The 12,252-nt window shown below is 44.7% G+C and overlaps 1 protein-coding gene across 1 annotated transcript; it reads left to right on the top strand.

Moving 5' to 3' along the window:
- The first annotated feature begins 7,533 nt into the window (after positions 1-7,533).
- LOC142851353 (olfactory receptor 13A1-like) lies at positions 7,534-10,330 on the top strand. The gene is made up of 2 exons (XM_075975213.1): positions 7,534-7,570; positions 9,387-10,330. The coding sequence occupies exons 1-2, from the start codon at positions 7,534-7,536 to the stop codon at positions 10,328-10,330; spliced, it is 981 nt and encodes a 326-aa protein (XP_075831328.1).
- The last annotated feature ends 1,922 nt before the right edge of the window (positions 10,331-12,252 follow it).

Below are 12,252 nucleotides of genomic sequence, written 5' to 3'. Positions count from 1 at the left end.
GAAAAAGAAGGGTGAGTGGGAAACCCAAAACCCTTGGCTTCAAATGCAAACGAATGTTCCAGGTTAGGAAGAGAAGAAAGGCCTAGAACAAAAGCCATGGCAGAATCACAGAAGTTTCTGGAAAGGACTAGCAATGATTCCCATAGGAATCAGCTGCCAAAGGATTGTGGGCACACGTCATAAGAACCCCGAGAAAGAGCAAGGACCACTTACTCTGAGGCTTTGCCTACTTAGTAGAGGACCCCAGTCTGAGGACCAACCTTGAAAGAAATGATATATGAGCTAGCATCCCAGCCTAGATATGTAAGCACTGATCGGGGACACAGGGAAGTGACATTTGGGTCTGTAAATAATGTAGGTGCTGGTCATCATGAAAGCCCTTCTGGGAGCAGTACAGCAGAAATAGTGAATGGACCTGGGAAAACAAAGGCACACTTTCCAGAATGAGGAATGCCCAGTCTCTTTCATATCCTTCCCAGGCTGTCTTTGGGCTCTTCCACATGGCCATCATCTTCTTTATGCACAAGGCTCTTGGATTTTAGAGGCCCTTCCTCTCCTTCTATGAAGACAACTTCAACGTGCTCATAGACACCCTCTGAGGGATGCTAGCCTGACATTCTACACCTGTGCTCAGGAGTACAAGACCGAAAGCCTCTGGGCTAAGATCAGGGACATGAGAAGGATGCTCATGTTCAGAACAACTCTCTGAACACTGGGAAGAAACCAAAGAACCCAAAGAGGGAAACAGGCAAGAAAAAGGAGAAGGGTTGCTCAGGATAGACAGAACAAAGCTCTATTCAGCATACCTCGTATATAGAAAATGCTGAGGTCTTCACAAAGAACGTAACAGAGATAAAACACTATCCCACCAAGTTGCAGAGTACATACCAACACAGACATGTAAATTATTTAGATAACAATTATTTTGCACACTAGCACTGAGCAGTTAAAATAATTAAAACCCCTATTATTATTTTTAAAAAATCTAGCAACATGTTTAGCCCCAAATATGAAGGAATTATAAAAATATATCAAACTTTCTTTACAAAATTAAACAAATCTAAAGTCTAGTCAGGAAATTTATCTTCAGAAGCCCTGCCCAATATACTCAAGGAAGAGAGAAAGGGGCAAACCACGAGCCACCTGTGCCGCTGGAAGGTGCTTACACAACAGCCTTTCTAGCTGTCTTAGGCCACAGGTTCTGGGAAGGAAGCGTGTGATAAGCAGCTGAGGCCCCGTTTTCAGAATCCTTTCATACAGAGCCTGAGAAGCAAACATTCAGCACTGGGAACCGTTGAGGAAGCTCTAAGACTATTCATCATTTCACTTGTTGCTGTGGCCAAGGATCTGACATGAAGGTAAAGGGAGAAAGGATTTATTTGTGCATAAGTCAAGGAGACACAGTCTACCACAGAGCAGAAGGCATGGCTGCAGGAAAGGGATGCAGGTGATCTCATTGCATCCTAACGTAGAAGGAAGCAGAGAGGAGACAGGGAGTGGACCTGGGCTATAAAACCTCAAGCTCCATCTTCCCCCCTAGTAATCTTTTTTATCCAGCCAAGCTTTACCTTCTAAATAATCTACAACAGCACCACTAGTTGGATGCTAAGTATTCACTGGGGGCACTTCATACACACAATTGATGGGCAGGTGCCGGCCTCAGCCTGTAACAGATGCCCACTCACGTCGACAGAGACTTCCTTCCGCTACTCGATGTGTTATGACAAAACCCACCAGCTCATTGAGATGTCCATGTCCTCAAAGACTTTCAGAAAGTCTGAAGATTTTATAGACACAGAAAGATGCACCACATCCAGAGTTTCCTCAGAACCAGTCCCACCTGCGTGAGTCACATGCTGGCACTGATATAATTCCCAAGCATGGCCACCTCACACCAATCAGACATTTGAAGACATCACCAACAGTGGACATGAATGCTGAATTAAAAGTACCCACCTGTAGCAAAGACAGTACACCCTAGCCAACTGTAACAAGAAACTCTGCCAGGACAACATCTTACTCACTGTGAAAACACCCAACAGAGATGAATAAGCCACCAGACAGAGAAATATCATCAGAGGGGCAGAGAGTTAGCCTACAGATATGACCTCAATATAAATCTGACCACACTGAACCTGATAGAAGAGAAAGTGGAAAGAAGCCTTCAATGCATGGGCACAGGAGACCACTTCCTAAATAGAACCTCAGTAGCACAGACACGCAGAGCAACAATAAATAAATGGGACGTCTTGAAACTGAAAAGTGTCTGTAAAACAAAGAACACAGTTAATAAGACAAAAAAAAAAGTAGCCTACTGAATGGGAAAAGATCTTCACCAACCTCACATCAGACAGAGGACTGATCTCCAATATATATATATATATATATATATATATATATATATATATATATATATATAAAGAAATTAGACATCAAATTTCTAAATAATCCAATTAAAAATGGGGTGCAGTACTAAACAGATATTTCTCACCAGAAGGAACTCAAATGGCCGAAAGACACTTAAGGAAATGTTCAGCATCCTTAGCAATCAGTGAAATGCAAATCAAAATTACTCTGAGATTCCATCTTACACCAGTCAGAACTGCTAAAATCAAAAACACCAATGATATCTTATGCTGAAGAGGATGTGGAGTGAGGGGAACAATCCTCCATTGTTAGTGGAAATCAGGATGGCGGTTTCTCAAAAAATTGGGTCTCAAACTACCTCAGAACCCAGCAATACCACTCTTGATCATGTACCCAAAAGATGTTCAATCATACTACAAGGACATCAGTTCAACTATGTTCATAGCAGCATTATTTGTAATAGCAAGAAACTGGAAACAACCTTGATGCCCCTAAAGCAAAGAAAGGATAAGGAAAATGTGGCACATTTACACATTGGAGTAGTACTCAATGATAAAACAAACAAACAAACAAAACCAACATTTTGAAATTTGCCTGCAAATGGATGGAACTAGAAAACACCATCCTAAGTGAAGTAACCCAGACCCAGAAAGATGAACATGGTATGGACTATCTCATAAGTGGATACTAGCTGTAAAGCAAAGAATATTGAGCTTATACTTCATGATCCTAGAGAAGTTAAGCAACAAGTTGAACCCAAAGAAAAGCATACATAGATCTACCTGGAAGGGGAAATATATAAGATCTCCTGACAAAATTGGTAGCTTGGGGGTAGGGATAGAAGAAAAGGTAGAAGGAGATGAGGCAGGGAGAAGGGCAGGGGGGAAACAACTTAAGAAATGGCATAGCCGAGATGGAGGAAGGACAGAGATGAGAGCAAGGAAAGAGATATTTTGATCTTGAGGGCCTTTATGGGGCTAGCAAGACACCCGGCACTAGAGAAATTCTCAGGAATCTACAGAATGATTCCAGCTAAGATACTAAGTAATGGAAGAGAGGGGCCCTAACTGGCTTTGCCCTATAGTCAGATTAATGACTATCTTAAATGTCACCATAGAACTTTCATCCAACAATTGATGGAAACATAGGCAGAGAGCCACAGCAGAGCACTGGGCTGAGCTCGCAAAGTCCAGTTGAAGAGTTGGAGGGGTGAGAATATAAGCAAAGATCTCATGACCATGATGGGGACACCCACTGAAACAGTCTACTTGAGCTAATGAGAGCTCACCAACTCCAGCCAGACAGGAAAGAAACCAGTATAGGTCCAAACTAGTCCCTCTGAATGAGGGTGACAGTTGTATGGCTGGGGAAGATTGCAGGACCACTGGCAGTGACACCAGAATTTATCCCTATTGCTTGTACTGGCTTTTAGGGAACCTGATTTCTTTCGATGGATACCTTGCTCAGCCTAGATATAATATGGAAGGCATTGGATCTTCCCCCAAAGCAATGTGCCTTACCGTCTCTCAGAAATGGATGGGGGTGGTGTGGAGGGATAAGTAGAGAGAATGGAAGGAGGGGGGGAGGGAGAAGGAACTGGGATTGGTATGTAAAATGGAAAAAGATAGTTTGTTTTCTTTTAAAAAATAAAATAATTTTTTAAAAAAGCAGTGAGGGTAGGAACTCAAGCAGAGCAGGAACCTGAAGGCTGGAGCTGATGTAGGAGCCATGGAAGAATGCCTTATACTAGCTTGCTCTTTCTGGTTTGTTTAGCCTGCTTCCTTAGAGAAGCCAGCACCGCCTGCTCATGGATGGCAACAAGAAAATGGGCTGGGTCTTCCCCATGGATCACCAGTTAAGAAAATGCCCTAAAGTCTTGTCTACAGTTTGATATTATGGAGACATCTTTTAAAATTAAGGTTCCCTCATCTCAGAGGTTGTTAGCCTGTATGAAGCTGACATAAAACTATCCAGCACATTTAGCGATATTACATTCCATTGTATAACTGGCTGAGCTGTATGCTAGAGTTCTGTAGCAGGATATGATAATTATAATTATCTATGGCTTGCATCAGATTCCTGCATAAGAAACAAGCATCTGGAAACTTTGTAAAAGGAGTCAGTTAAATTTCCGTATCTGACAATTGAAAAGGACACCAAGAGAGAAAGACCTTCTGAATCAACTGAGCAAAGCTCATATGAACTTCCAGAGACTGAAGGGAGCTGAGTGACAGGGATGAGACTGGTTAGGGTGATCTGGTAGGGGGGGCAGGGGTTATATGAGGGAAGGCAACTCGGACAATTCTTTGTTCTGTCTTTTAAAGTTATCTAAATCAATTTAGATACTAACATCGAAAGTTTTGAATTCAACCCAGCAGTAGTCATTGTTAAGTATATATTGACAATAGATTTGGACTAAGAGCTAAACAAGACTGGCCTTTCTAAATCACCTACAAGGAGCTCTTTGAAGTTAGCCTGCAAACAGGCTAAAGGTGTGTATTGTTTTGGCATGGATAATTTAGAGCTCATAGTGGGTGTCCAAGGTAGAACCAGAGGTCAAATCCAGTCACTGGAGGCATTCCTTTGTTTTCAGATGACCCAACAGTCCTGGAGACTAGAATGGGTATCCCCAGACTCATAACTTTTAGAATTTGATGCCTCGTGGCCCAGGGAAAGTTCCTGGAACTTTTGACAAAGTGAGTCTCCAGGTGAGATGAGGGGCATTCCTGGGATCCCTGAGACCTAACCAGGTGTCCTTTACAGTAGGTCTCATGAGTTAGCTTGTCCCAGTGTTTGACTGTGTTTCATGTGTGCTCTGGTTGGATGGAGTCGTCCTTCTGCAGGCCAGACTATATCAGAATAAAACAAAGCAAAGTGAGAGAAGAGAAAGGTGGGGGCAGAGAGTGAAAGCAGAGGCTGCCTGAGAGTGACAGATGGTCTTGCCAGGCCTACTTGGGGCCTGGAGCCAGTGAGCAGAGGAGAACAAGGGAGGTCCATCCATTGGATGCCTAGGTCACGGGGAATCCCAGTTTCAATATCAGAGGTTAGATTTAGGAGCACAGAGTAGAGACAGAAGGCAGAAAAGAAACCAGACCCCAGCAGAAGAGAATGTTTATTGACATACACAGCCAGGGGCACTGACTTAATTAGGGTTTCCAGTTCTTTGAAGGGACATCATAACTGCAGGACAACTATTTTTTTTAAATATTTATTATTTATTCTGTATGTAATATTCTGTCTACATGTATGCCTGCAGGCCAGAAGAGGGCACCAGACCTCATTACAGATGGTTGTGAGCCACCACGTGGTTGCTGGGAATTGAACTCAGGACCTTTGGAAGAGCAGGCAATGCTCTTAACAGCTGAGCCATCTCTCCAGCCCAGGACAACTCTTATAAAGGAAAACATTTGATTGGGCAGGACCATGGATACAGAGTTAGTCCATGATCATCATGGTGCGGAGCATGGGGACATGCAGCTAGACATGGTGCTGGAGAAGGAGCCAAGAGTTCTACATCTGGACCTGCAGACAGCAGGAAGAGAGTGACACTGGGCCTGGCTTGAGCTTCTGAAACCTCAAAGCCTGCCCCCTGTGACACACTTCCTCCTACAAGACCAAAATTAACAAAAATGCCACCGCTTATAAGCCTACAGGGCCATTTTCATTCAAATCACTACAGTTATCCTCTCCCCCTTGGGAAATGGAGGGTTCTGCCAAGGAAAGAAAACTGGTTGGGACCCTTTTATAGGGGTGAGGGAGGGAGCCTGGAAATGAGGAAGTTGTTGCAGCTATGGGGGACTATATAGGAGTCTGCAGTCTCTCCTTCCTGAAATTGTTTGCCCATTGTGAGACAGATATCCCTGGGAGACAGGTGGTCTCGGAGATTTTCCTTTCTGGGATGATGCATAAAGGTTGACCAAGGTTAGTTGTAATCTCAGAGGAAGTGGTTTTTAAAACATAGGCACTCATCAGGGAGTCTAGGTTAGACCAAAGCACAGATACCACCAAAGTCCAACTTATTGAGTAAATGGGTAGTATAGGAGAGAGGTTACTTAAAGGAGAAAATTGTCTCTTCAGTCTTTGTGAGCCCCTAAGAGCTCTGCTCAGTTGATTCTGTGGGCCATGTTCTCCTGGTGTTCTTGATTCCTCTGGTTCCTACAATTCTTCATCCCCCCTCTTCCTTTGTGTTCCCTGAGCTACAAAAGGAAAGGACCTGATGGAAATCTCCAAGTTGGGCTTTCTCTCGGCCTAACGTTTGGCTGGGGTTCTCTGTATTTGTTCCCATCAACTGTCAATGAAGACCTCTCTGATGACGTCATATCACATCTTGAGGTACTCTAGGAATTCCTCAAATCTTGAGTGTTGCTGAGACTGTTGCATTTGCTGTTATGCTAAGTGGCCCATCCATTGAAGTTTTATGCGTGACTGAGAATGCCTATATCCACAGATATCAAGGACTTTGGAGGATGTGGAACTTAAGGTGGCCAGTGGTCATTTGGCTTGTGAAGTATGGACATTTTAGCTCTTTTGGATTTTTATAAAGGATGATTTTAAAAGTTATAATGTCTGCACTGTTCTATGACTGCAAGAGATATTAGCCCACCTGTTGTGGGACTTCTGGCTCTTCAGGGAAGCCAATCTGCTGCTAAGAACTCAGGTGCCTTGTTATCTATCCCCAGTGTACAGAACATGGTGGAACTGAAGTCCTGTTTACTGATGCTGATCTTCATCTCCACAGACTTCACACACTCTTTTTTCATGAGAGGGTTTGAACACTGCAATGAAAAGATGCATACACTCATGACGAACCTCAACTGTGATGTCCCATATTGACCACACTCTCCACGCAATGCAATGAGAGTGACCCTTACTCAATCTCCCTATACAATAATGGACCAATCAGTGTTGGTTTATTAATAGAACTATGACACACTAAGACGATATAGTTAGGTGAGGTAAACCCATAGACTATGCTCAGGAATTGTATGTTAATGTGAAAACCATCTTCCTACATGGATTAAATGGTCATGACTCTCAGCCAAATTATCTTGAGGGCATCCCCAGGGTAGAAGTCACCAGAGGGGTCAGTGCCCTAGACCTGTGCATATGGCCTCAGGTGCCTACTTTTCTTGTGCCATAGGGTTTTGGTGTCTCAACTTGAGGACTATGGCCACCATAGGGATTCCTGTTTACCTCAAAGTGGGTAATTGCTCTCTGAGGGCCATTCCCTAGCAATCTCAGTGTCCATGCCAAGGGGCAGACCCTACTTTAAGGTCAACAGCAAACAAGAAAGACACAGGACTCTCATTCTGTGGCCACACTGGATGTTCTCCATGACATGCAGACATCTCAGACTTAGATGGAGACTCAGGGACAACTTCTCTTTCCATATGAGCTGATCCTTCCTCTACACACATCTTTCCTATGGGCATTTACCTTACCTGCTTTTCCGTGGGGGGGGGGGTGATTATTCTCAAGAGATATTTGGTTTTATCCTAACCTATTCCAATATTTTAAAAATCTGTTACCAGAGTCACTTTCCTTTACAGTTTCAGTTTGGAACTAAGAGCTTGGCCTCTGTGGGTCTGCTTTGGGATGTATCTGAGCCATTGACCCATGCAGAAAAGGAAACTTGCCCTGTGACTTGGTTCTGAGGCATCCCTGGATCTCTGAGAGAGGCAGGGTCATTTCCTGTGAATCTAGCTTAGAGTACAGGGCTCAAAGCCACCTGTGATCCAGAGCTGCAGGCAGACAGGTACTGGGCTGAGATGCAGACGAAGGGATTTTAGGGCCTAAACTGAGAAGCTCTGCATGCTGTCTGAGGCCATCAGACAACTGCAGGGAGTGCTGGCAGACCAACCCTTGCTTTTGCATGGACAAGTATTGGCCCTGGAGATTCTATGAATTTCTTGGTTCTTCAGTGGGAAAAGGTGGAGGAAGTATCAAAAGCTCAGGTCCTGCTCTCAAGCTCACCCTGCAGGAGAAAGGCCTTGATCTGTGCATTGGCAGGGGAGAAGATATGCTTCTTGTTCAGGATATACCCTGGTGTGAGTTCTTTGTTTCCATGTAGCCAACAGCCCACTCCTGAATCTCCAGGAAGGGTCTAGGAACACTCAGTCCCATGGAGACACTAGAGAGGGCAGAACTTACTTTTACCACATGCTAATCAATCCACCTGCTTCTAGGCCTGAGAGGTCCATATGTTTGAAGAGGCCTGGGTGATTAGAGATAAATGGGTGTATGAGGAGTAGTGAAGACAGACTTGAGACTGGGCATGGGTGATAGCCTAGAAATTTGGGGCCCGGGTTAAAGCTGTGTCCATACCATTCATGTTCTGTTTCCAGCTTTTCTGGCAGGCACAAGCCTCCACAAGGCCCAGGGAAGTGGGGGTGATGCCTCCCTACCTCACTAAGTTTATTGTCCACAAGGAGTTCTTAGGGTGGCCAGGAGAAATAGACAGTTGTGGTGTTCACAAGAGATTGCAGATTTCATTACCCAAGAGCCAGGACCGTCTGTGCCAACTGCATGGAATGCGGTCACTGCTCCATGCTCCAGACCCCTAAGCATGCTTCCTCAGAACTGTTTTGCAGCCTGCATCTGAGAAGCCTGGTCCACCCCTTGATAAACCTGGGTATCTCTAGGTACAAAAAAACCTGTGCTGGGGACCAGCTTGGCCCTTGGTATAGTTTAGTAGTCAGGCACACATACTTATACGAGTTCCAGTTCTAAATATATCACAGGGAATGATCAATATCAAAGTTAACAGATGTTACAAAGGGATACTGCCCACCACAGGCAGCATTTTCTTCTGTTCTGGGTCTGTTGCGTACAGACTGGAGAGCTAGATTAGCAGACTATGTTGAAAGATGATGTCATCATGTTAATTATGTGTTTTCTACAGCAACAGCACAGATGGCAAGAATTTCAAGTAACACCTGGTTGCATCCTTAGTGAGATGATGGATGCTCTACACCCTGTGTCTCCTTGACCATACCCACCTGTGTCACAGTAACTCCCAGGGGCTCAGTCTCAAATCACAATGAACAACTATACGGATGTGGTAGACTTTGTCCTGCAGGGAGTCTCTGGGGATCCTGGGTTTCAGGTTTTCTTCCTGGCCTTTTTCTCCATTTTCTATACTATGGCTGTTACAGGAAACACCCTCATATTCATGGCCATCAGCCTAAACCCAAGTCTTCACACCCCCATGTACTTCTTCCTTGCAAACCTGGCTCTGATGGACATTGCCTGCACATCCACTGTTCTTCCCAAGCTGTTGGAGGGTCTGGTGGGGAAGGGCAGCCACATCTCTTACAAAGGATGCTTGACCCAGATTTTTTTCATATCCTGGTTTCTGGGGGCCGAGCTGCTGCTTCTCACAGCCATGGCCTATGACCGCTATGTGGCCATCTGCCGCCCACTGCACTACAGCATGCTGATGAGTCGGCCCGTCTGTGTCCTGCTGGCAGCCAGTGTGTGGGCTATCAGTGCAATCAACTCCTCTGTGAACACTGGCCTCTTGGTACGACTCCATTTCTGTGGCCACAATCAAATCCACCACTTTTTTTGTGAACTCCCAGCACTGCTACTGCTGTCTTGCAGCCCGACCACCCTCAACAACATCATGACTGTATTGGCAGACGTTTTTATTGGCGTGGTCAACTTCCTGTTCACCATGGTATCCTACAGCTTCATCATTGCCAGCATCCTACGCATCCGCTCTGCAGAGGGTAAGAGGCGTGCTTTCTCCACCTGCTCTGCCCACCTGATGGTGGTCACCTTCTATTATTCCACTATCATCTATACCTATGTGCAGCCTGGCTCTGGATCCTCCATGGAAAATGGAAAGGTGGTTTCCTTATTGTACACAACAGTCGGTCCTATCCTGAATCCCCTCATTTACTCTCTGAGGAATAAGGATGTCAAAGTGGCCCTCGGGAAGGTGTTTCCCTGTGTCTGTTGAGGAGGTAGAAAGCTTGATCCAGCTGCTGATGAACTAGTTGGAACCTATGACTGAGAATCTGATGCCATGGCAAGGAACAGACTGTGATCTATGTGGCAGATGTACATGTAATGTGCCTCTCTTGGAGGAGACACTGGCCATTTCTTTCTGTCAGTGGGCAAACAGGTTTGGGACAGGCTGCACGTCTGTAGCCTGGTGTCGCTGACGTAGGAGTTTTTGGTATCCTGTGTTGATGAAAATCATCCAGACCCCAATATTTGACTTGAGAAGAACTGTGTCTGGTGGGAGCAGAAGGTAGGGGGAGGTGGAGGAAGAGGGGAAATGGGGGGAGGAGAACTTGAGGGAATGGGATGGTGAAGCTAGAAGGAGAACAGAAATGGGAGCAAAGAAAGAGATGTTTTGATTGAGGGAGCTAATATGGAGCTGGCAAGAGACCTGGCACTGGAGAGATTCCCAGAAGACCAGAAGGATGACCCTGGCTAAGACTGTAAACAATAGAGAAGAGAGTGCCCAAACTGGCCTTGCCCTGTAGTCAGACTGATGAATATGTTAAATGCCACCATAGAAGCTTCATCCAGCAGCTGACAGTAGCAGAGGCAGAGACCCACAGTGGAGCACTGGACTGAGTCCCCAAAATCCAGTTGAAGAGTGGGAGGAGTGAGAAGATGAGCAAAGAGCTCAAGACCATGATGAGGACACACACTAAAACAGTTCACCTGACCTTATGGGAGTTTCCCAACTCCACCTGAACAGGAACAGAATCAGCATAGGTCCAAACTAGTCCCTCTGACTGTGGGTGACAGTTGTATGCCTGGGGCAGACTGCGGGCCACTGGCGATGGCACCAGGATTTGTCCCTATATAAACCTATTCTCTTTGGATAGATACCTTGTTCAGCCTGGATATAGTGAGGAGGGCCTTGGACCTTCCACAAACTAATGTACCTTGCCCTCTCTGAGGAGTGGATGGTGGGTGGTGTGGGCAAATAAGTGAAGGGAATGGGAGGGGAAGGGAGTGGGAATTGGGATTGCTATGTAAAATAAATATAGTTTGTTTTTTTAAAAAATAAAATGAAAGAAATTACTAATGCATTCAATAAATTCAAAGGGAACACAATAATATACATAATCCAGACTCAGTGAATTTTCCATCTTTATGTGCCTTCTGATATTATTTTAATGTATCTTTGAAGACTTTATTATAGACAATTATAAAAAGAAATAGGTTTTAAAAATACAACATTTTCCCTCTCTTTCAAGCCTATGTACATTTTTTAAACATACTGTGTCTTGCTTAGAGGTCTACTATGTTTGAATTTGTCCTATCTGAAATACTTATCTGATAAGGAGCATTATTTTATTTTTTTAAATATTTATTTATTTATCTATTATGTATACAATATTCTATCTGTGTGTATGCCTGAAGGCCAGAAGAGGGCACTGGACCTCATTACAGATGGTTGTGAGCCACCAAGTGGTTGCTGGGAATTGAACTCAGGACCTTTGGAAGAGCAGGCAATGCCAGCCAGGAGCATTATTTTAAAATGCTAAGGGTGTGGTTGCTGTGGCCTGGATGTTGGCTCCGCCCTTCAGCCTTTCAATATAGCAGAGGTATGTTTGCTCTGTGAGCCCCATGTTCACCACCCCAGCTCCATGGACTAAGTCACCACCACTAAACAACTTGCGCAAGCTGCTCACAAACCCCCTTTAATTGCTCTGTAACAGAGCACCCCGAAAGAGCCAGAGCCATTCCTGCCATTAGCTAGAACCAGGTAGGTGTCTCTTAAAGGAATAGTACCTGTGTTAGCTGCCAGAAAACAGAGCCTATCTCAAAAATATGCAACTACCAAGAAACTCCAGTTGATTCACATACTTGTGTGTGTGGAGGCCCTTTTTCTAAGTTCTCTGGAGCTTTATGTGGATG

This window comes from Microtus pennsylvanicus, chromosome 5 (assembly GCF_037038515.1).
Source record: "Microtus pennsylvanicus isolate mMicPen1 chromosome 5, mMicPen1.hap1, whole genome shotgun sequence".
Lineage (NCBI taxonomy): Eukaryota > Metazoa > Chordata > Mammalia > Rodentia > Cricetidae > Microtus > Microtus pennsylvanicus.
The sequence above is the reverse complement of the archived record's forward strand: the minus strand, read 5'-3'. Positions and strand labels throughout refer to the sequence as shown.